General features: G+C 44.3%; 1 protein-coding gene across 2 annotated transcripts in view; it reads left to right on the top strand.

The window, feature by feature from the left end:
* LOC144824788 (c-Myc-binding protein-like) overlaps nt 1–26,391 on the top strand; it is an 89,388-nt gene that overhangs the window by 51,185 nt on the left and 11,812 nt on the right. For both annotated transcript variants that reach the window (XM_078683793.1, XM_078683791.1), the window contains exon 3: nt 15,025–15,073. In XM_078683793.1, coding sequence (XP_078539919.1) covers nt 15,025–15,073 — 49 coding nt within the window. The remainder of the gene's footprint in view (nt 1–15,024; nt 15,074–26,391) is intronic.

Here is a 26,391-nt window from a genome sequence, read left to right as displayed (position 1 = left end):
TTCCCCCCCAGGCTTCCCTCCCCCCCCTTCCTTTTCCCAATCACCCTCTCCTTGACAATATTGACTCTTCACACTTCCTGAATACAACTGACCACCTTCATTCCTCACTTCATACCCAATCACTCCTTTATGTCGAACTACTCCTTTTGTCCCTTGTTTTAGAACTCTCCTCCCTCAGAAATGACGTCTCTCCTCGCCAGGAAGCACTCTCCGGATCACACCCACCCCAATGTCCCTTCACAAAATTGCAATGCATCTCATTTCAAAGCTCCTCATTTCCCCCTCAATCATCTCTCCTACTATAGTTTCTAACACTAATACTCTACTTAGCCCACCCCTCATTCTGAGCAACCTGTCCCCACCTGATCCCGTTGAACTTATTAGTCTTTTTCCCCCCCATGCACCGCAACTTCGTTCTCCCCTTCTCACCATGCTTCCTGCCCAGTGACTTTGGGAACTAACCTGACCACGACCTCCCCAGTCTCTCCCCCACCTATGACTGACGGTTTCAACCCTCCAAGCCCCCCAACCTTCCCTAGCCTTCCTACCGCCTGTGACCCCCATGACCTCACCATTCTCTACAAAACCCTCCCACCCCCCACCTCTCCTGTGAACTTCCCCTCCCCTCAATCTACCATCCCAGTTCTCATGGAAATGAGCAGGTACCCCCTATACCCTTCGTCACCCAGGCCACCGCAACAACTAACGTCTATCCTCCCTTGTCCCTCCACTCAATACATACACGTCACCCCTCCGTTGCATGTTGATTAACTGCCGATCTGCCTCTTGCCACGCTTGGAAATCGCTGAAACCATTCTCAGTGAAAGCATCGACATTGCATTCTTAACTGAAACATGGCTCAACCCCCACTCCACATCTATCCTCTATATGCTCACTCCTCCAGGATATTCCATCCTTAAGAAAGATAGAATCAATCAAATAGGAGGAGGCCTTGCCCTAATCTTTAAAGACTAACTCAAACTTACACTGGTTCATCTTCAGGACCCATCCACCTTTAATTACCTCTGCGCCAATCTTACCTCTCCTGGTTCCCCTACTATCCGCCTACATACCATCTACCACCCTCCCGGTAATATTACCTTTGCCGTGGAGTTGTCTGACCTCATTATTCAAGCATCGCTCTCTAAATCCAGGAATCTTTTCCTAGGAGACTATAATATTCATTGGAATAAAAATGAGGACCCTGCAGTCATCCTCTTTAATGATACTATGGACATTAGTGACTTGACTCAACTCTGTCATTCTCCAATTCTCTAAAGGTGCCACCCATGATGCTATTATCACTAGCAAGGATCTGGCTTCCCTCCAAGATCATTCCCGTTGACTGGTCAGATCACCACCTTATCCTCTTCCCCATGAACAGCTCTATTACTCGTCCTACCCCAATCTGCAGCTTACCAATGAAACAAACCCAAAATCTTCACCTCATTCCCCCTGGCGAGTTAATCTACAATTAAAACTCGATTACTCTTCCCTTCCCCCCCCCCCCCCCTCTCCTATAGCACTACCGACCTAACTGAGCATTACAATAATTCTATCATTGAAGCCCTTGACCAAATTGCCTCAACTAAACTAAAACTACAAAAACATCCCACCCGAATCCTGGTTCAACTCTGACCTTCCTCTGCTAACTTGGTACTCCTTAGAAATGCCAGGACCAATTACAAAACGAAAAAGCCTCCTTGCTTCGTTCTCAACTCGACCAGGCTAGAAATCCCAGAGAACTTTTTAACATTGTCCAAAAACAAACCTCTGGCCCTCCGAAACTACTAGCCACTGTTGAAAGGTGCGAAGAAATTGCTAGCTTCTTTTCTAATGAAGTCAACAAGATAAAGCTATCCTTCACCATCCCCCCACTCAACCAACTCCTCCCTCATTCCATCCTCCCCTCAGCCAACACCTCCTCCCAAGCATTCCAACTGTACTTTTGTCCACTTCTCCCCCTTCTCATGTTTCCTCTCAACCCCTCCTCGCTCCCCCCAGTCTGACTCCAATTATATTGACCCCCAGCCAAAAAACAATGCTTCTTGGAGTGAATTCTGTCCAATATCTGAAACTGCTGTTCTCAACATCATCTCCAAACTCAAACCATCCTCACATACCAAAGATCCTCTTCCCGCTCATTTGGCTCAGGAACTTAAGCATATCATTGCCCCTCTATGGACCAACATTATCAATTCCTCCTTTGCTACTGGGAGTGTTCCTGCCTCCCTTCAACTAGGTCAAATTACCCTCATCCTCAGTAACACTGCTGCTGTCCCTAACGACTTAAACAATTTGTGCCCTATTTCAAACCTTCCCTTCCTCTCCAAAGCCCTTGAAAAATGTGTACTGTCACAATTGGATAACCACATCGACTCTTTCAATCTCCTTGACGTTTTCCAATCTGGTTTCAGAAAGCGATGCAGCACCGGAACAGCAATGCTCAACATTACTAATGACCGTCATCACTCTTTAGACAAAGGCGAATCCTCCCTCCTCATCTTCCTTGACCTCTGCGGCCTTTGATCCTGTTAATCATCTCACCCTACTGAAAACTCTCAAAGACCGCTTCGGTTTCAATGGCAATGTCCTCAAATGGTTCACCTCGTATCGCCATAATCTAGCCCAACAAATTAAGCTCAGCGGTTGCCTCTCTAATCCTCCACCTGTCTCACTTGGTGTCCCACAAGGTTATATCCTCCAACTTTTTTCAACCTTTTCATGGAACCCATCCCCCTCATTCTCAAACAAGCTAAAATCAGGTACCACCTTTATGCCGATGAAACTCCACTATATTATAAGATCAAATCCCACAACGACATATTACATCTCAACGATACCCTGACCAAAGTCCAAGCCTGGTTTCCTCTTAACTACCTCCAACTAAATCCTAAAAAAATGAAATCATCCTTTTCGCTCCCAAAAACAACTCTCTGCCTATCCAACACTGGATTGCCGATTTTCAAAGCACGTAATTGCTCTCTTTCCACCTCCAACTCTGTCAAATCCCTTGTCATTAGCAGCGACCAGAATCTTAAATCTCATCCCTCCATATTAAAAATGCGTCTAAAGGTGCTTTCTTCCCTCTACATCACCTTAAAAAAATGTAAACCCTTTATTCCAGCTGACTATTTTAAAATAGTTGTACAATCTCTTGTCCTTTCAAGAATGGACTACGGCAACGCCACCCTTGCTGGCACCCCTAAAGTCCAACTTGCACCGATTAAATCTGTTCTCAACCTGGCAGCCAGGCTTATCTCTGACTGTAAGCGATATGATCACAACTCTCCTGTCCTCAAAACCTCAAATGGCTCCCAATAGAAGGTAGATCCACCTACAAGATTGCCTGTATTACTCGCAAAGCCCTTCACCAAAACACCCCCTCGTACCTTTCTGACAAACTCCAACAAGCAGGGTGTACTAGATCTCTCAGGAGCACTAACGCCCTTGTCCTAATCCCCCCCTCAGATCAAAAATAAAGACTCCATCACGTGCATTCTCAGGTAATGCCCCTTCGATTTGGAACTCTCTTCCCAAAGATCTTAATTGCAACCCTTCCTACCCTCTCTTCAAAAACAAAGCCTCAAGCTGCTTCTTCTCAACAATTATTGGGGTCCTTATTTATACTTCACGCTCTGTCCATTTACTCATTGCACTCCTCTATTCACCCTACCCTACTTCATTTTCCTATATTCCCTATCCTTCTCTATCTACTTATTCAACAGTCCTCTTTTCCTTAACTTGATCTATGAATTAACTATTCCTTTTACTCTCGTTAGATTCAAATGCATTATCCTATGTTAACAAATTGCCCTATGTTGATCTGTTTCTTGATGTGTAACTTATCCTGTAAAGCGCTCTGATACTCTTGGGTCCAGTAGCACTATATAAAACCTTTTTAAATAAGTAGGGAGCAAGACTTCTCTAGAACATAAGATGGATACCATCACTGTAGAGGTCAACCTGCTCCGGGCAGATATGAATAAAAATAATTAACGTGTCAAGCAAATTGAACTAACCATTGCGAGGCTAGTAGAAGACGCCTCCCAACTTCCATTAGATATCAGACTTACAAACGTTCTGGAAATTTGCAGAAACCAAGCTGGAAGATTATGAAGGATGCCTGTGTCGCAATAACGTACGGATCTTGGGTGTTCCGGAAAAATCAGAGGGGCAGGCCACAGATCTCTTCGTGGAAGAACTTCTCCTTAAACACCTGCAACCCAAGAGGCTGGGAAAATTTTTCATCATAGAGAGCCCACAGAGTCCCTGGGGTCAGCCAAAGCCCGGGGCCCACCCCACCGATCCTAGCCAGGGTCCTCGACTTCCGAGACGGAGATGTCGTACTCCAGCATGCCAAGGCGGGACCGCCCTTGAAGTACGAAAACGCGGACATAACATTCTTTCCAGACTTCACCCAGCTAGTCCAGAGACAGCGATGCTCCTTTTTGGGGATCAAACAGACCTTGAGGGATAAAGTCTATAAGTATGCCATGCTGCTCCCGGCCACGCTCCGAGTGGAGGCAGAGGGTAGGGCCTAGTTCTTTGAGCACCCAGAATCAGCGTCGGAGTGGTTGGAGAATCGCTGACCAGTGGTCCATTTGACGCTGGGGTAAAACTGGTGTGGGGGGCGATGGGTGGGATCTGGAGGGCGGTGGAGACGCAGATTTGGGCCTGCATGCTGTACTGATGAGGTTGGGAATCTGACCTAAAGATTGGGCACACCAGAGAGTACATTCATGCGTTTTGGATCCTTCTCAATGCACATTGAGTGATATTTTGAGTTACTTGTACGAGATTGCGGAATTATATTTTCGAGATGGGGGGGGGGTGGGCACCACGCACCCCACATTTCTACCTTTAGTTACCTTGTGAGGTGACTGGCACTCTGCAGGTTTAATCATCAGTTTGAAGCCCAGAGTGCAGGGGAGCAGGGAGGGCGGCGGTTGGGAGGGAATGTTCATTTAGGATTTACTCTTTTTTTTGCAGGATTAGTTCAGTCGACTACACTGAGTGGTGACACAGAGAGGGAGCAATGTACGTATGCAAGTTCAGATGGGTACACAGTGGGATTTAGGGATTAGAGTCCTTAGCTGGAACGTCGGTGAACTTGGCGACAAGAAACTCAACTGATTGGGAACACTTGCCAAGCCATGAATAAGGGGGGTACAAGTTAGTGCCACACGCAGGCTTTACATCCAGTTCAAAAGGGGGTGGCATCTTAGTTAAGAGCTCGTTCCCCTTCACTGCACAGTCCACATGGTCCGATAACCGGGGTAGGTACGTAGGAGTCTCGGGACTGTGGGAAGGCTGGACTATTACATGTGTCTCAGTATATGTTCCTCCTGGCCTTTAGAGTGATACATATAAGGATCTGGGTGCAGTACTGCTGTCATTCCCGCAATGCCTCCTCATCAAAGGGGAGATTTTAACGCAGTGGTATCCGGTGAGCTGGATCTTCACACTCCACGGGACATAAGACCTGCACAACGGTGGCTATCTAACTTCCTCGAGGCCGTTGGATTGATAGATGGATGGAGGATGCATAATCCAGCTAGGGCCCACTGCACCTTCCTGTCCGGTGCCCATCACAGTCTGTCCCATATTGACTATATATCCTAGTCCCAGATAAGCAGGCACACAATATTTGAGAGATCCACAATCTGGGCAGGGGCATCTCGAATCATTCTCCGATTTGGAGGCCTATGGTCATGGGCCAAATGAGTGCAGGGAGAATTGATCCCATTAATCAGTGGTATCTACTTGACCCCGAAATTTGAAAGAAGATAACTTAGACCACAGATCATTACTTCCGAGATGAGGCAACTGTGCAATCATCCCAAACATTATGGGAAGCCTACAAATCAGTTATCCGTGGGGAAGCCATGTCCCTTACTACGGGTAGGAAAAAAGACTAACAAAAAGAGTTGGTGATGGAGGAAGATATAGTGCTTAAATTGGAAGAAGAGTTGGAGCATACAGTGACACCTGAGAAGGTGCACCTCCTAAGCTTAAAGCAAGACTAATTCATAGGCATAGCAACAGACCGAGCTATCGCGCATTGGGAGGGAAACGCAGAGTAGACTCTATGAACAGGGAGACAAGGCATTTAAGTTGATTGCATGGTTGGATAGGAAGGAGTGGGCTGCCCAAGCTGACTGGAGAGGGCGCCCATCCAATCAGGCCCACAACACATAGCTGACCGGTTTGCAGAATATTACCTGAAAGTATACAGAATGGATGGGCAGTACACAGAGGGAGAATATGTTGCCCTGCTTCGGGTTATTGTGCTCCCCACCCTGGCTGACGAGAATTGTGAGTACCTTGAGTCCACTTTCTCGAATGACGAGGTGGGTCAGGCGATACGAGCGATTAATTCCGGGAAAGCGTGGGGCCCTAACGGCATTCCGATCGAGTTGTACAAGTTAAGACAGGACAAGATAGCCCCCTACCTTCATTCGATGTTTATGGACAGCAGAGTAAAAGATCCTATATATTCCTATAGATCAGAGGATTGCCAACATTGTGGTCATTCATAAAGAAGGTAAACCTAAAACCTGTTGCACGTCCTACAGAGCGATATAACTGCTCTATGCCGAACCCAAGATCCTAGCTAAAATGTTGGCGACCTGCCTCGTAAAAGTGATCGATACCCTGGTGCACCCTGACCAATCAGGCTTCATGCTGCACTGTAACGCTGCCTTAAACCTGCGCAGGCTGCATAGAGTATTAGGCAGAGCTAGAACTATCTTAGAGCCCACAGTACTAGTATCGCTGGACGCTACCGTGGAGTTTGACATTGTGGAGTGGCCGTATCTCTTTGCTGCGTTGCACAAAATGGGATTTGGACCCCAATTCGTGAGCTGGATCCGGCTATTCTACTCCAAACCCATGGCCCAAGTCGTTGTGAACAACCATAAATCAGCGGCATTTCAACTCCGCCGTGGAACGTGTCGAGGGTATCCATTATCACCGCTCCTATTTGCCTTAGCACTTGAGCCTTTGGCGGCATGGATCTGCAGAGATCCAATGATTCGCGGTATGCGCTGGTCCCCAGACTGGGAAGACAGGATATCATTATATGCGGACAATATTCTGCTGTACCTGACCTCCCTGACGGCCTCTTTAATATGCCTGCTAGACATCCTCGCAGTGTTTGGCAGATACTCTGGATTTACCTTAAACTGGTCTAAATCTGTGATCTGGGTCTTGCAAGATAAAACGCCTGTTCTCCCGAAAGGCGGCCCGATACAGATAGCCTCAGATGGCTTTCGCTACCTCTGAATATTCATTACCTTAAACTCCACGCTCCGCTTAACTCACAATCTCCTACCACCAATTCAGAGATTGAAAGGTGATATCGACCACTGGAAGTCTTTACACCTCTCATTGTTGGGCAAAGCTGTCTTTTTTTAAAAATAATGGCTGTGCCCCGTTTCATCTATGCCCTCCAGAACTCAATGGATCCAGTTCCCAAATCATATTTGAAAGAGAGAGACTCTACAAAGAACTCTTATTGGACGGCAAACCTCTGACTGCCTTAGCTAAACTCACCCTCAACTGGTACATTGGTGGCATCTGTCTCCAAGACATTATCAAATATTATTGGGCGGTCCATCTGGCTGCGATAAACGAGGGGATGTATGGTCGGCCGGACGATCCAGGGTACACCATGGATAGATGGCTCCTCCCAGGTGGGAGTATAGTAGAGCACTCTATTCTAAATCCCGTAAATACCCCCTTACAGATCCGACTGCGCACTCAGTCCACATATGGCATGAGGTGAACTAACACTTGGGATGGGACCATAGACTCACACTGGCAACTCCCCTCTGGAACTCCGAAAAGCTGGGGAGCCTGTGGCAAACTAATGGGTTTGTGTGAACATGTGGTCGACTAGTAACAAGGCTTAAAAAATCAAAGTGAGTAATTTACAAGCGCATCGTGGATCCATTGGTCATCAACTGAAACAATTGGAATTTACAGCCAAAAGACAATTGAATCAACTGTTACATGCTTCCACGTTGATCCAGTATCATAAGGTCAAACGAATCCCCAGGGGCCTCAGATTGTCAATCAAACCCATGCTTTATCGTCTTCAAAATAACTCTAAATTTATGGAAAAGTGGTACCAAATTTTGAACAAGTGCTCACTCGACTTAATACTCTTAATAATCGAAGAATTGGCAAAAACTATAGATTAATTCAAAGTTGAAATCATGAGTATACGTACTGATCTATCAGAAAGAATGTCAGAAGAAGATCTGGGCAAATTCCTAGAAGATCTGAATATAAAGTTGGCGGAATATGGCAAAGAACTTCAAGAAACTAAATTACGGAAGTTTAAGCGTGATACCATCGATTATAAGTTGAATGAGGCATATACCTGGGTAGAGGTATATGCCCAAAGACTCTTTACACGACGTCCTACAACATCTTCAGAAGAAAGCTTGGCCACGGATAAGGACATAGATTCATCTAGAGTACCTTTTAAGAACCACAAGACCAATGGCAACAGAGACACAAGCAGATACACGAAGCACCTCTAGTCCGCAGGTGTCTTTTTTTTGTTACAGGGAACGGATCCGCATCATCCTCCGGAATCAGAAACCAACAAAAAACAAGGAGAGGAAAGAGAAAAGGAGAGAGAAAACCAAGAAAGGTCTGAGGAGCCAGGGGAAAGCCTCGTAATTAACATCTCCAAACACAAATTAACAATGAGAAGATCTTGAATAAAGGAATTTCCTATGTTCCAACATACATGGGTTCAAACTTTGAAAATGAAATCTCATTCTATAAATTTATGAAGAATTTAAGATTACGGAATTTCTTTGAGATCATTCCTCATGACACAACTATAAAAAAAGTGAAATTTTCTGACCAAAAAGTACCTTTGAGGCACCTACCTCACATAAAACCCTGGATTTCTTTGAAGCGCTAGGGACTAAAGATCTAAGAAAACTTAATTACAGAAAAAGAAACCTTGCCATTAACAATCTGAGCAGGGCAGAAAAGAGTACTTTAATTCAATTGGGACGTAACAGTGAGTTGACATTTCAAAAGGCGGATAAAGGCGGAGCCTTAGTACTTATGGACACTGATTTTTATAACCGCAAGATTCAAGAGCATGTGAAAGACACAAATACTTACCTGTTATTAGGACAAGATCCAACGATGGAGATTATTAAAACTTTGCAAACATTGATCACAAAAGCATCTGAAAACGATTGGATCTTTGATAGCATGGCCCAATTTCTAATGGTAAAACATCCTAGAAGACCTAAACTTTACATGTTACCTAAAGTTCAGAAGTCATTAGAGAATCCACGTTTTAGACCAATAGTATCGGGATGTGATTCCCTTTTTGAACCGGCTGGAAAAATAATTCACCATTTTTTTTCAACCTTTAATCCGACAGTGGCACACTTATATACAGGACACCAGATTTTTTTTTTTTGAGTAAATTGGAACTGATCGAATTACAATCAGAAATCTGCTATACATTATGTACAATAGATGTGGTATCTTTGTACACGTCAATTGCGCATTCAGAGGGTCTGGAGGCACAAGAATGGATGTTACGTCACCCTGAAGTTGATTTAAAAAGTTTTTTTTTTTACTAGAATTAACCTATTTCTGTCTGCATCATAGCTATTTCAAATGGGCTGATCAGTTTTACATGCAACTAAATGGAACCTCCATGGGTTTTTCTGGAGCGCCAGTGTATGCAAATACATACATGGCTAAATATGAGGAGGAGCATATCTTTGGAAATAACAAGTGGATACAACACCTGAAATCTTTTTGTCGTTTCATAGAAGACATTTTTTTTAATATGGTCAGGAACAGATACACAACTGGTGGAGAACATAACTTTGTACACAAGGAATCCAAGAGTTCAAGTCACGTTTTCGATTAGCAAAACTAAAATAGCATTTCTGGATGTTAATGTGGAATTGCAAGGAAATCAAATCATCACCACATTATATCGAAAAAACACAGATAAAAACAGCTTGTTGCACTACCGGAGTTTTGATTGATTGATTGTGGGTTTCTAAAGCGCTAGAATCGACTTCCGAAGGAGTATCTCTGCGCTGTAGACCGCTGGGGAACCCGTCCTGGCTTTCCCTGTGAGATGGTCCCTACTGGGTATCTCCAAGGTGAAACCAGGCATCCCCGGCGTATGTGGGGGGCCGTTGTGGAGATGAGGCAAGCTAATGCCCAGAGTTGCCGAGTGTGATCCCTAGTTAGAGTAGGCACCGAGGCGAGAATTATCGAGTCCGTTGACCCTGGTCCAAGACCCTGCCGCGTCGGGAATTGAACCCTGGTCCCAGGCTGTTCTCTGCTCCCGGGTCTGCCGCCTCTAACCAGTGAGCCACACCACCACTTCACTCTCAAAATGTACTAAACAATTTACCCTATTCACAGTTTCTGAGAATACGGCGCATTGTCACAAGTAAAGAAAAGAGCATTGAGTACATCTCTGAATTTAAGGTGAACTATGAAAAAAGAGGATATCCAAAGAAATTATTAGACGAAGCTCAACTCAAAGCATCTAAACAAGAACGACTAGCATTGCGGACTAAAAAAGATAAGAAGGAAACGAAGTGTAATGTTTTTGTATCTAAGTTCTCAGTGAACTCTCAGAAAATTAAAAATGTCATCAATAAGAGATGGGAACTATTGCAATCAGAAGTTGACTTCAACAATATCTTTCTTGAAAGACCTTTGTTCGCCTACACCCGCTCTAAGAATATAAACGAAATGCTCAATAAAAAGGAAGAAAAAATACCATTGAAAGAATATCGAGGCCTACGGAGATGCACCAATTGTGTGCACTGCAAAACAATACTATAGTGGGTAATTCGATTTCTCATCCGCATACTGGCCAAATAATTTTTGGGAAATTTGAAGGAGACTGTAACACCAACCAGGTGATATATGCTATTAAGTGCCTGTGTGGCCTGTTATAAATTGGAAAGATTGAGAGAAAAATAAAAACACGGATTTCGGAGCAACAAAGTAGAATTAGAAACGAGTCCACAATCTCCACATTGGCCCAACACTGGTTAGAAAAGCAACACACTATTGCACAACTTTGATTCCAAATCTTAGAGGTAGTGTTGTCCCAAGATGGTACTGGCATAAACAAAAAACTACTGCAGAGATACCTTTTGGATAAAAAGGCTAAATACATTGACCCCTGGTGGGCTCAATGACCGAATTGAATTCAGTTGTTACCTGTAAAAAATATCATTATAAATGATGAGCATGGCAAATATTAAATCAAGCGTTTGTCTGTTGAAAATGTTTATTTTAGGTAGATGGAGTGCAATACTTTGTTGAATGCTTTAACTGATATTGTTTATATGTTACTTAAGGCATAGGTTTTGTGCACTTTTTGTATTATGTTTCTGCACTTTTGAGTTTTTTAAAGTTTTTGAACTTTCGAATGTTATTTGTTCCTTGTCGGTCTGCTTTTCGCTCGTTTATTTGGTTGGATTAATCGCATTATCAGAAGGGCGACTCGGCAAACATATGATTGTTCGTATAATTAATAAAGTTTATTCAAAGCCTCTGTGATCTCCTAGGCGACGGTAGTAAGAGTTACGTCGGCAATGTGTTGTGAAATGTGAGGTGGACGTTAATTGGTGGAGACGTGGGGGCGGATGATTACCAATAGGATGGCCGGACAGGCTTTGGCTCCATGGTTGTTAAAATACATGGTATCCCGATCACTCGAGCAAACTCGAATGCCTTGAGTCCTGACAGAATTGAATGGAGACGGTTAGACGCTAATCTGGTGGAGATTCCTGTAAGTGGATACGTTAGTCTTTTCAATGCTTACAGGGCACCGCGAGGTTTATACGGGTGAAGTTTGCTGTGTTGGGAGACGAGACAGTCTTTCAGGTAAGAGATCGGCTTAGAACTTTTTATGTATGGATACAACTAGAGTGCTATTAGGAATACATCCGCCAATCTTGGTTTAAATTTGTTGTAGGAGGAAGAACGTCGTGTAGATTGAACTCCCAAGCTTCACACTGATCTGAGTATAGGTATGAGAACGTCTTGCATATCATCTTGTTTCACGGTTGTTGCATTTATCATCTAAATAATTTTAATACAATAAATTGGATTTTTCCAGAGTTACTGGTGAAAAACCGATTGGTTTTGTGCTGCGTAAGAGGGAAGACATTGATGTGAGTTAGAAGGATATTTTTGTTAAACACGAAGGTGGCACTGGTGGTGGAAATTCGCATTTTGGTTTTGCACTTTCAGGAATCTGAAGCTTGATAAATTTAATGTGCTATTGCTTTATCATTCTGTTATTGATGTTTTCATTGTGCTTGTACATTATTTTTAGACTACAACGTTACCCCTGACGAACGGACTACGAACAAGTCCCGAAATGCATTGGGTTTGCTGCAATTACAAAAAATACGTTGTTTGTTGAAAGATTTTCATGTTGATACATTGTATATGTATATATTCAACAAAGTGATGTTTAGTTTTGTTAAATTGAATTTTCATTTGAAATCTTTAAAATTATGAATAAATTGTAAAGATAAATAGTGAAAACTTGTGTATTGAATTAAGATTGTTAGAATTACACAGGTTGTGCGCGCCTAAGTTTCAGCTAGCCTTGTTGCTAGTCGACCACATGTTCACATTAATATTAGGAGTAAGTAGGTTATACTCCATTAGATGCAGCACACAGATCGTTAGATAAAAGACCTCAAAAGTTTAATTAGGAGGTGTGCTCTAAACACAAAATTCAAACTAATGAGTTTGACAAATGTTACCTTATTGGTATCTCCCAGATCAAGGACCTCTGGCTCAAGGACGAAATACTTCCCTTTGCCTCCCTTCAACAGCAATATAGCCTGGCAGGCACTGAGCATTATAGGTATCTTCAGGTCCGACATGCACTCCATGCTCACCTAACTAGTAAGACCTCCCTCCCTGATGCATCCCCTTGAGGATAGACTACTTGACGGCCATCTTCCCAAAAAAAATCTCTCTGATCTACAAAAAACTGATAAACAATATGGCAGACCCACTCCAGTCCCTCAAGGAAAAATGGGTTAAAGACAGTCTAGAACTGGATGAGTAAGACTGGCGAGAGGCGGTCTCCTCCCCGAGGGAAGTAGCGGTTCAGGCCAGGTTACGTTAAGTGCAGCTAAAAATTCTACACGGATTTTACATCACTGGGCCGGGTTTAGTCCGTATGGGCAGAATGGAGAGTGCAGACGTAGGTGTGGGGAGGTGGGTACATTTATCCACATTATATGGGAATGTGAACACATACAAACATACTGGCGTCCCTTACATCACACACTCCATGAGGTACTTGCAGTTGATTTGCAACCTGAGGCACGCAGGTGCCTCCTAAACATTTGGGAGCCAACAAACCTTATCTCTTATACTAAACAATGGGCAATCCTGGCAGTAATGGTTGCTAAAAGAAACATAGCACAAAATTGTGGGGCTCGCCAACCGCCAACACTAGGAAAATGGAAGAAAGATTTGGACTGGTGCATGTTCCGGGAAAAATCGGTCTATGTAGCCAAAGAGTGTCCCAGGAAATGGAGCAAAGTATGGGGGCCCTGGAACTCATATAGAAGGAATATTTGCACCCCGCCAGCACCCCTGAATGATGACGAGACTCTTGTAACCCCCTAATGGGCATGTATTGTTTATTGTTAGTTGATTCTCTGTAACCCAGGTCCGAAAATTGGAAGATGTATTGTCTCCTGCTCATGTGGAAAAGTGGTGTGTAATGTTGATTTGTTTAAGAATAAAAAAAAGAACTGGGTAAGTAGTTAGGGGTTAGCTCAATATCTGTTGTAAATGAGGATATTTATTCAAACAGTCTGAGGCTCTGAACATTGAGTAGGGTATGGATAGGCTCCGGGTAATGAAATGAAGACAACCAAAATCTGGGCCATTTGAGAAATTTGCTCAGGTGTAGGAGTTTTTCAATGCCATAAATAGGTTCTGGTTTGCTAGTTTTCTTAATGCTCTGAGAGCGAGTTTATGGAGGGGTGCTATGGTATCAACCAACTCAAGTCTAGCTGAAACTAGGTCAGCGGACCGCTGCTGCAGATACTAGCAAGACAGCGAGAGGAGCTGTAACCATGGCCTTTGCTCAGCTGACTACTGAAAACAACAATGCTTCCACATGCTTTTCTACTCCATTCAATCCATCGAACCAAACAAGCTTTCACTTACTCCTCTGGAACCCACCTCTCTAATGCAGAAATCAAACAAACCCATTTTCAAGAGGACGAACTGACCATTATTCAAACCAATGTCACTTGTCATTTCAGTGCAGGAATACAGTTAAACAATGCCTATATGGCTGCTCCCACCAACATAAGTGACAATGACCTGTAATTGGTAACTTTTGTTCAGAAGGTAAATATTGTTTGAATAACTTTTCCATGTCAAAAACACACTTCGGTTCATTAGTTTCTCTTGTACATTAGCGAGTCTCAGTTTACTGCTATAACATGCTGGATTTACAGGTTTGTTTGTTTTTTACAGAACAAATACAAATGTAGGCTTTCATACGAATGCAGCAGAACTAATGTCTCTTTGTCAGACTTTTGTACTGTACTCTTTTGCTGTGTAGATTTAGCAAGTTTTTAGAATACAAAACAAACTTCATCTGTTGGCTGCTTTTCCTTACCATACTTTTGATAATACAGCTTTATTCTAGTTATGCTATTGCAGTCTCCTGAGCAATAAGGCCCTTCCCCCACCTTTCATATTTTTGCAGACCAAGATATTGTTAGGCAGCACACACTGTTCTCAACCACTTCCCAAAACAAAAAGCAAATTAACTTTGCTAATGCTTTTTTCGATGTAGCATTCAAAAACACATTGATAGTATTAATTGACAATAAATAGCCTTACTGAGTAGGCTGCATAACTAGTATACTGTAATTACTATTTTATGTAACATCTATTTCTTTTTTTGCAATTAAAAGCCACTTTTGATTGTGATTATCTTTTCAGTGTTGGTGGCCCTTTATGAAGAACCAGAGAAACCAAACAATGCATTGGAGTATCCTTTGTCTTCCTTCAGTCTCTGCGTTGATTTCAATGTGAATATTTTAGGTTACATTCTTGCTTCCAAAGTGCATGGTTATGGGTTTCCTTGTACCCCTAGAAGGAAAGGACCCTAATTTATCAAGCAGACTGTCAATTTTATTACTAACTCTGCGACTGAAGAATACATTTAATCCACAGTTCGAAATCAAAGGCCTAGATAGGGACCGGTTGAAACGTTTTTTTTGGGTTTTGGTGAGAATTGCAATATTGGAGACAACACATGCCCTGACTTCATGAAAATACAAGTACTTTGTCTTGTATTGTATATTTTGTTCCAAGGGGCCACAGGGTGCTTTACAGAATATATTTACTGTGGTTTGAGGGGTTTGATCATGTGTTGCAGATGCAACTTTTTGTAGTTTGACTGGTCGAGAACAGATTACAAAAACCAGGATCTGATGCTCGGAGGGGAACATTTGCAGTATGGACAGTACTGGGCAGCAACATTGTGCAGTTAGCTTTTACATAATAATTTTCTACTAATGAAAATTTGAGGCACCTGGACATACCTTGCTTTGAATAGTTTTTGGTCCGTTGTAAAGTGGAAGAAGCCTACATTGCTACGTCTCATCATATTTTCACAAAAGTAGGTTCCTGGGGGCGTGGCCAAGATGGCGGCAGACCTCCGCCCCATCTCCTTCCCAAACTACAACGCAAGATAGTCCTTGATAGGGGAGGTCAAGAAGCCTTGTATAGGTATGCACCGATCATACCAAGGCTGACTGGCCTTGGAGTACAACACCTTATCACTTACTATCTTGCTAATCAGTTGCACTACATGCTAGAGTGGCACAGATCTACCTCAGAGAAACATTGGTCCTTCACAGATCAGGTAATCGGCGGGATGCACGTATGGAAGGTCCCATGCTTGGTGAAACATCGACTGGAGCATCTACTCTTTTCCGGTGGCCATGCCACTTTGGAGATCTGGGTTAGGGTTTCCTTCTCCTGAGTCCTAACCACCCAGTTATAGTCTCTTACACTAGTTATAGACCCTTCCCCCGGGCTGTGATGAATGAGGGATTTAATGTATGGCAGAGAGCCAACTGTAAATGAATTATCTATTTCTTCAACTCTTGGTGCCTCATGTCCTTATACCAACTCGGATATGGTATAGCGTAATCAGAATGCTGGTGCTATATCCACATACGCCATTGGGTTCCCCTGCCCTCTGTTACACCTCGTCCTGCTAGGGCCCTTACCAGTTTTGAAAAATAGCTTATTCACTAAATCAGCTGACAAAAGGTTATCTGAACTGCACAGAATCCTGCTTCAGGCACCCTCTCCTGTCAAGGTGGCTGTGCAACTCGTATTGGAAACAGTTAGAACATACCCTAGCAGATAAAGAATGGGCAGACATTTATTGTAGTGCCCTATTTCTGCAGCTAGTGCAATGGCTAAGGAGGTAATGCTCAAAGTGACCCTCTACAGGTATTGCACACCAGAATGACGAGCAAAGTGAAAACTAGGTGCTTCCCCCATGTGCTGGTGTAACTGTGAGGCCGCAGGCATGTTGACACACTTGCTCTGGCACTGTCCCAAACTCAAATGTTACTTGGAAATGGTGCTTGCAGATATTGACAGTATATTTAACGTAGGTCTACCTCTTTTCCCAAGCTATATCCTCCTAGGTCTCCCCAACGCTCTCGCATAATCCATCCATTCTCCTAGACTTCAGGCTATAACTCTAGCGCTTTGTGCAGCCAGACAGGTACTCGTGGATCATTGGTTACTCCAGTATTGGAACTTTCATAGATTCCCATTGCTTGTATCATTCCCCGTCGTCGGAATGGGAGCCTCGGTAAATATATATATTTCCAACGAAAAACCTCCAATTCTGGGTTTAGTTTCAAATGAGAGCACTCCAAGTCAGTATCGCGTAGGTTCTTCACACGTTTTTATTCACCATGATACCTCAGCAATTCAATCCACAAACGCGTTTCGGCGTTTACCGCCTTCGTCAGTGTAGATTGACACTGTTTCCCGATTACATTTAAACTAGTGACCGTTAATGATCATGGTCACGTGTTCCCAAATTGTATCAACATAGACAAAGGTACATTCAGTGATTATTTCATTACTTTCACGGCGGCCATCTTAACACGGTAAATAATTCATTCCAATGCATTAAATCATAGCTACCATGCATGATTACTACTACAAATCAAACTTTTCCGTGCATTAATAAGATGTTGTCCGCACCGTTAGTACCTGTGACATGATTCTCACAACCAACTCATAGTGAAAATCAAAAAATGTTCACAATCCAAAAAGTCACCAAACAGTTTTTGACAATCTAGCCCTGAATGGGCACAACGATATGCTCGTGATTATAACGACAATACATTTTGTGATCCTCACTTTCATTCAATGCTACATACAACATAATAGTTAATAATGACAACTGCTGTTCAGGTGACTAGGGTTTAGACATCTCTGTCTGTAACAAGGGACTATATACATCAGATTCCAGGATTCAGAAAGGGTTCCGGGACAGAGACGAGTGCCTCAAATATGAGTCCACATCTCTTCTTCATTGTTCATCCCCCCCGGGGTCTTAGTTTGCAATTGGATAATGAATCTTGATTCTAATGTTCTTAGTTTCTTTATCCAGTTGCCTCCTCTTTCTGTTCTGACTAACTGGTCCAGAATAAAGTACGTCAATAGGTTACTATTGCTATCATGTACCTGCTCGAAATGACGAGCTACTGGGTAATTAGGATCCTTCGTGGAGATTGCCCTCATATGTTCTAGGACCCTGAGTTTGGTGGCTTTTACTGTGCTTCCTATATACCTTTTCCCACAGGGACATGTTAAGCAATAGACAGTATAGTCAGAATTACAGTTGACCAGCTTGGTTATTCTGCCTTTCCTTTCCTTTCCTGGAATGTTGTATTCTTTGACTTTTTGAGAGTTCTTACAGGCCTTGCACTTCATGCAAGGATAGAAGCCTGTTACCGTCATTTTTCTTTTTCTTTTCTTTTCATAGTGGCTATTTACAAGGTAATCTTTAAGAGTTCCCCTTTCTGTAGGTGATCAAGGGATAATCCGATATTGATTTGCCGATTACAGAATCTGACTTCAGAATCTTCCAGTTCTTACGCATTATGTTGAAGATTTCTGGAGATTTCTCTGAAAAATCGGTGATTAATCTGATTTTCGTGTCTGAGGGTCTGGGTTTCTCAATCAACAGATCTTGTCTTTCCACTAAGGCACTCCTCATTTCTGCTTGACTTAAGATTCCTTTTCCATAGCCTCTCTGTAAAAATCTATGTTTAGACTGTTCCTTGGCCCTCTCAAACTCCCGTGTGGTGGAGCAGTTGCGCTTAATCCGCAAAAACTCTCCCAAGGGGATATTATTCACGACACTGCGGGGATGGTAACTTCGTGAGTGCAATATTGTATTGCCCGCCGTAGGTTTTCTATAAGCAGCGGTCTGGATCCTATCATTTTCCACATAGACCCGAAGGTCCAGGTAGAATACCTCACTCCTACTCATATTGCTCGTGAAGCTGAGATTCAGATTATTTGCCTTTAATTTTGAAATGTATCTCTCAGCCTCCTTCTGTGTTCCCCGCCACACCAAAAACAAATCGTCGATGTAGCGGGTCCACAGAACAATGTTGTCCATCCACCTGTCGTTATCTTCCGCCCAGGCCACGTGCTTCTCCCACCAGCCCACGAATAAATTCGCGTAGCTGGGGGCGAAGCACGTGCCCATCGCGGTCCCCTGCAGTTGTAAATACAGTTTCCCTGCAAACAAAAAAATGTTATTTCTCAAACAGAAGTCTGTGAGTTCCAAGAGCATGGTATTATGGCTCCGGTACTTGATGGGTCTAAGTTCAAGGAAGCTTTTTATTGCCATGAGACCATCCTCATGCTTGATGCATGTATACAAACTGGCAATGTCTAGTGTGCTCAAGATCATATCTTCTTCCCATTTGACATCCTGTATTATTCTCAAAAAGTCCTTCGTATCCTTAAGATACGAGCTTAGGTCCTTCACGAATGGGGCAATGAAGCTATCGATATAGCTTGAGGTCTTCTCCAATAAACTGTCTTTGGCAGACACGATAGGTCTTCCCGGAGGCCATATTTTACTTTTGTGAACCTTTGGCAGGTGATAGAATGTTGCAATTTGAGGAAAGTCACACTTTAGGTTCTTCCAATCTCTGAAGTCAAGTATTCCCTTATTTTTCCATTTCTCAATTAGATCATTAAAGTTTTTTATGCTTTCCATATATTTGGTTCTCTTGATCTCCACATAATGTTCTTTTTTATTCAATTGGGACAAAGCTTCATCCTCATATTGGCTGCGTTTTAGGATGACAATATTCCCCCCTTTATCACTGGGTTTTATAACAATGTTCTCATCTTCCTTTAGATTTTGGATCACAGTCCATTCCTCTTTACTCAAATTTTTCCTCTTGTGATTAAAGCTTCCCATTTGGAGATGTTTCAACTCTTCAATGACCATTTCCTGGAAAGTGTCTATACCATCATGTGGTGTCCTTGGGTTCGTTTTAGACTTGATAGTCATATTGCTCTTACAACCTTGTTGGACAATTCCACATTCCTCCAAAGTTTGTGTGGGTGAAATATCCCAATCTTGTGAGCGGCTGGTTCCAATCAACATTTGTGCCACCGCAATGGCCTGGAAGTCTTTGCCTGTTATTGCCACTAAGGGATCAGTCCCTTCAATATTAGTTCCATCATCTGCTTTCGGGTTCAAAGTATGGATCTTCTGTAATTTCAACTTTCGAATGAATCTGAAAAGATCTATCCGTGTCTGGGTACAGTCAAATGCCGGAGTGGGACAAAAGGATAGGCCAAGTTTTAATAATTCCTCTTCCTTTGGTGTTAACACCCTGTCTGATAGATTGATTATTGTATTCTCTTTGCAATCCATTATGTTGCTTTCCAGGTCTTTCCTCGAGCACTCCTTGTTACTACTGGAGTGGATCTGCCTTGGGCGCCCCCGCCTACCCCTCCTCGTTTTCCTTTTGGTGTTTTTGGCGGGTGTGTGGTTGCTGCGGGTCGCTGCCTTAGTCCTCGGATTACTTCGTACTCCTCAAAAAAAAAAAAAAAATATATATATATATATATATATATATATATATATATATATATATATATATATACACACCTCTAGGTAAACACACCCTAATAGGTGCAAAAAAGTAAAAAATTAGGCCTAGGCCTCATTACATTTTGTAACCTATAGGTGTCCTTATGTAAAAAGACCCAAACTTATACTAGCAACCAATCAGATTAGCCTCACCCTGTGGAACCTTCCTGAGAAAGCTCAGAGCCTCAGATTTTCTACCGCATCGTTGGTGACAGGGAGTCTCCTTAGAGCTCTGCTCTAACTTCTACTTTGAGGTATTATTTAAACAGTTTTTCTGTGAGGATTTGTTTAAGTTTCAACTATGGCTGATAAGGAAAAGAAGAGCCTGTTCAGGTCTTGTGCCAGTTGTGGTAAAAAACGACTTTATGTAGAAGACCAGCACAAAGACTGTATATATTGTTTATATCCTGACCATAAGGCAGAGGAATGTAAACTATGCAGGATGATGTCTGTTAAGACCCTCCGGGATCGTGAGGGAAGATTACTAATTTGGCTCAGGAAGTTGGAAAAGAAAGAGGTTGTGGTTTCCAGTGATGAGGAGGATGCCAGGTCGACGTCTTTCAAGACATCTCTGAAGAGGGGTAGATCATCTGTGGAGGTATCATCTGAACCCCCCTCTAAGGCTGTGCGTGGGACCTCTGATAGGTCTGGCAAGCCCGAGCCTGGCGAATCTCCTCACGGAAGTGTAAAGGAGAGGGAAAGGCAAGCACCTCGGGTGCAGAAGGCAAAACTTGATGAGGGCTCGGCTGGGCCTTCACATCAAGATAAAGTTTCTAAGTCCTTCAAGAAACCAACTGTAGAGGCTTCAACAGTGGTTAAGAAAGGCTCCAAGGCCTCTTCAGTGACTTTGTCTCCTCACCCGTCGGCGACGACGAAAACTTCGACGACGATGCCGTCGACAAAGAATGGGTCGACGGCGACGACTATCACTACGTCGACGGTAACCACCTCGTCGACGAAGACAATCCCGTCGACGACGACAGTTCCATCGACGGTGGCAATCACGATGACGATCCCGTCGACGATGACGAACCAGTCGACGACGAAGATGGCACCGGATATGGTGGACTCATTTATGACGCCGTCGACGGCAGTTCCAAGGAAAAGGAGGATAACATCTGACATGACATCACCTAGAAAGGTGACTCCATTCCCCCCAGCCCTGTTATTGGACGAACAGGACTATTCTGAGGAGGAGAATGAGATGTATGGAGATGCTTATAGTCCATCGCAGTTGCATGTTAAATACCATGAGTCTGATGATGAAGATGGGTATTATTGCCAGCAAGAGCAGCGACGGCAAAATCAGGTCGCATATCAGGAAGCCCAAGTACAGCAGGGCATGGTTTCTATGCCCATGAGCCTTTTGACGGACTTAAGGGCAATGCTGGAGGAATATAGGAGCAGAAAGGGGTCGCGACCAATGGAAGGTCAGGCGCAAGTTCAGCCAGAGGTGGTGGCAACTCAGTCGGTGCCCCCGGCACATGTGGAAGAAGAGGGGGAATGTCATCGGCAGACACCGGACCAGGATGACACTTCAGATGAGGATGGAGCAGGTGACAACCGTGATCAAAACCCGGATAGTGAATGGAATCAGTATATTATTCCGGATTCGGCTGCTCCGGTGCCGGACCCGATAAGATTCACCTCCGGCGGATGTGGGAGGTTTCTTCAACTTAATGGAGAGAGCCACGGCACGCTTCAAGCTTGCCATGCCTACAACATCTACGGATTGTTTTTTATATGATTTTAAAGAGGCTTACCGTAAGGCAGTGCGTTCGATTCCCATTGTAGAGCATATATGGGAAGAAGGAAAGAAAGTAATGCAGGCCCCGGCGACGGTTATTCCAACTCTACCGCGCCTAGAAAAGAAGTATAAAGCTCCTGATGACAGTCCTGCCTGCTTGATTGGACAACCAAGACCGGACTCGGTCATATCGCAAGCAGCGCAGAAAAGATCGCGGAATCTTTCAGCCACCCTCACAACTCCACCAGACAAGGAGGGTAGAAGGTTAGACCACGCTGGGAAGCGTTTTTCATCAATGGCGAGCTTGCTGATCCGGGCGGCCAATGCATTGGCTATTCTGGCGAGGTACGACCGCCAAATGTGGAGTGATGTCGAAGCATATATCGACCTACTGGCGGATGACCCTAAGGCCGAAGCACTGAAACTTCTTGAAGAAGGCCAACGTTTTTCTTCAGAAATGATTGACTGCGCGATGGACATGGCAACCACTTCGTTCCGTGCTCTGGGTAGCGCGGCTGTTCTTAGACGGCAGGGTTGGCTGCGAGCAACTTACTTCCGGCCGGAAGTTCAAAATAAGATTCTTGACTTACCCTTTGATGGGGACATGTTATTTGGGAAACATGTCGGTGACACCCTGCAGGGGATAAAGAAGGACACAGACTGCTAGAGCTCTTGGTACCCTACAATATAGGAAAACACCGTTCCATGGAGCAAGAGGAAGAGGCTTCACTTCGCCAAGAGGTGGCTATCAGCAGCAACGGTACTCTCAGCAGTCAGTCGTACAGACCTCAGTACGGCAATCAGTATTATCAGAGGCAGTCACAATCTCAGTCTTTCTCTCGTCAAGAGTTCTCGTGGACGTCAAGGGCGTCAGCAAGGACGCTGGCAAGCGTCAATAGCGGCCTCCTGACTGCCGACTGTTCCTCCGCTCCATGGGTCTCCAGTGGGCGGCAGGATAACTCAACATCTGAGCAGCTGGGAAGAAATAACATCGGATCAGTGGGTATTGAACATCACCCAACATGGGCATACGCTAGAATTCCAGGAATTTCCACCTACAAGAGCTCCCCACGCCACTACTTCGAAACATCTAAACCTTCTGCAGTTGGAAGCTCAACAAATGCTTCAGAAAGGGGCGATCCAACGTGTTCCCCTATCACAATGAGAAGGTTTCTATTCAAGATTTTTTCTGATCCGCAAATCAAAGGACAAGTGGCATCCAATCCTGGATTTAAGGGAGCTCAATACCTATCTCGTGAAACTGTTGTTTCGGATGATTTCACTCCAAGACATATTGCGCCTCTTGAATCCAGGCGACTTCATGGCTACGTTAGACCTGGAAGATGCCTATTTTCATATCCCGATCCACCCAGCTCAGACGTTTCCTTCGCTTCACAGTAGGCAAGAGTCACTTCCAGTTCATGGTGCTCCCATTTGGATTAAGATCCGCACCCCGGATATTCACGAAGGTGCTGGCCCCGGTAGCGGCTTTTCTGAGAAGACAGTCGCTGGAGGTAATCCCCTACTTAGACGACTGGCTGCTGAAGGCACCAAGTTTCCAAGCAGCGACAGAAGCGGTGGAAACATGTTTGAATCTCTTCACTCATCTGGGTTTACAACTCAACAGAGAAAAATCGGTACTTCAACCAGCAAATTCAGTGAAGTTCCTGGGAGCAATACTCGATACTCAGGTGTGCAAAGCCTTCCCATCGGAAGAGAGACAAATGAAACTCGTGTCTTCAGCCGCTCGATTGCAAAAGAAAAGTTGGATGACAGTCAGGATGTACAAATCTCTTCTAGGGTCGATTTCATCCTGTATTCAATTGATTCCGCACTGCAGGCTGCGAATGCGCCCCTTGCAAGAGGAACTAGACCTTCAGTGGAAGCAGGTGGAAGGGTCCTTCAACGACAGGGTAACTGTCACCCAGCAGATGAAACAGTCAGTTTCATGGTGGATGAGAAGATCTCACCTCTCGGTGGGTCTCCGTTTTAGAGCGGCCCCGGCTCCTCGCGTCATTACAACAGACGCCTCCCTTCAGGGTTGGGGAGCGGTCATGCAGGATCTCCAAGTCAGTGGACACTGGACGCCAGGAGAACGTCGCTTACATATCAATGTTCTGGAGCTGAGAGCTATTCGATGGGCAATGTTGGCTTTCCTTCCAAGGATTTCAAATTCTGCCATTCTAGTGCGTACGGACAACACCACCGCAATGCATTACATCAACAAGCAGGGAGGCACAAGATCGCCACTGCTTTCTCAGGAGGCCCAGCTGCTATGGGAATGGGCAATCTCACAGAACATCAGGCTCGTGGCGGAACACCTTCCAGGAGTATGCAACACGAAGGCGGATACGCTAAGCCGCCTGAGGGCAGTCTCACACGAGTGGGAATTGGACGACGCAGTGGTCAAGGACATCTTCTCCCGCTGGGGGACCCCAGCGATCGACCTGTTTGTCACTTCGTTCAACAAGAAATGCCGGTGTTACGCAAGCAGGGAACACCATAGAGGATCGCTGGGGAATGCCCTTTTGATGTCTTGGTCCGGCGCATTTGTTTACGCCTTTCCGCCATTTCCCCTGATTCCTCGAGTCCTCAAGAAACTCAAGATGGACAAGTGCAGGATGATTCTGATAGCGCCCGCCTGGGCTCGCCAGTTCTGGTTCACGGAGTTGCTTCTTCTGTCGGAGGAACAGCCCATTCAACTTCACTCCAACCAGACTCTTCTATCTATGTCCAACGGCCAGGTTCTCCACCCGAACCCGAGCTCACTTCAGTTGACAGCATGGCTCCTGAACACAGAGTTTAAGGATCTAGACATTCCGGAGGAATGCAGGAACATATTAGCACAAGCACGAGCTCTTAGCACTAATAAAACATATAGAGCTAAGTGGAAGAGGTTTTATTTATGGTGCCAGAGAGGAGTGCAGCCATTCTCATCAGCTCCACATCAACTCTTACCATACATTCTTTCTTTGGCTCAGGCAGGTCTGGCTCATGCTTCCATCAAGGTCCACTTGGCGGCTATTTCCAGATATAGGCGAACAAGATCTGGTCCGTCTGTTATCAGCAAGAGTGATAAAGCAATTTCTTAAGGACTGTTTAGAGTGTTTCTGCCAGTTCGGCCTCCACCCCCGGTTTGGCATCTGAATGTAGTCCTGGCTCAACTGATGAGATCGCCATTTGAGCCAATACATAAGGCAGACTTAAAGTTCCTATCATGGAAGGTGGCGCTTCTGCTGGCACTCACCTCGGCAAGGAGAGTGGGAGAACTTCAGGCTTTGACGATCAAAGAACCTTACTTGCAGTTCAAGAACGATACCTTGATCCTCCGGATGAACCCCAAATTCATTCCGAAGGTACCGACAGACTCATCTTAATGAACCGGTGGTTCTGCATTCTTTTTTTCCTCGGCCCTCAACCCAGGCTGAGAGGACACTTCATTCTCTGGACGTTCAGAGATGTTTAAAATTCTATCTTCAACGCACAGCTGGATTTCGGAAGACGCCCCAGCTGTTTGTGGCTTTTGGAACCCCAAGGAAAGGATTTCCGTTGTCAAAACAAGGGATTTCTAGATGGATATAGAGTGCGATCCGTTTCTGCCACCAAGCGGCAGGCAAGCCGTTGGAAGGACAGGTGAAGGCACACTCCACAAGATCGATCTCTTCGTCTACAGCACTGTTTGCAGGAGTATCGATAAAGGATATTTGCATAGCGGCCACATGGAGCAGTACTCACTCATTCACGAGACACTACTGCCTGGACGCGGCTGCAAAGGGGGATTCGACTGTTGGTCAAGCTGTCCTGAGAAATCTCTTCCAGTAAGAGGTGAGCTTTCCTCTCTTCCCTCCTTCCTGTTTTTTTCTCACATTTCGTTTATTATGCTATGGTTACTGATTTATATTTATGATGTGGTATCATTGGTTGATGATAGTTGGTAACTAGGAACGAAATGTTTGAGGCAGGCTAACTGCTATCCACTCTGATACAAGCAATGGGAATCTATGAAAGTTCCAATACTGGAGTAAGAAACAAGTTACTTACCTGTAACTTTAGTTCTCCAGTATTGGTAACTTTCATAGATTCCCATGCGCCCACCCTCCTCCCCTGGGAAAGCTCACTTTTGGTCTAGGTGATTCGGTGGCAAGGCAACGGCTACGAAAATCTGAGGCTCTGAGCTTTCTCAGGAAGGTTCCACAGGGTGAGGCTAATCTGATTGGTTGCTAGTATAAGTTTGGGTCTTTTTACATAAGGACACCTATAGGTTACAAAATGTAATGAGGCCTAGGCCTAATTTTTTACTTTTTTGCACCTATCAGGGTGTGTTCACCTAGGTGTGTGTGTGTGTGTGTGTGTGTGTGTGTGTGTGTGTGTGTATATATATGTATATATATATATG

The sequence above is a fragment of the Lissotriton helveticus genome, chromosome 3_1 (assembly GCF_964261635.1).
Source record: "Lissotriton helveticus chromosome 3_1, aLisHel1.1, whole genome shotgun sequence".
In the NCBI taxonomy this organism is placed as follows: domain Eukaryota; kingdom Metazoa; phylum Chordata; class Amphibia; order Caudata; family Salamandridae; genus Lissotriton; species Lissotriton helveticus.
Note: the sequence above shows the minus strand (reverse complement) of the source record. Positions and strands in the feature narration are given on the sequence as shown.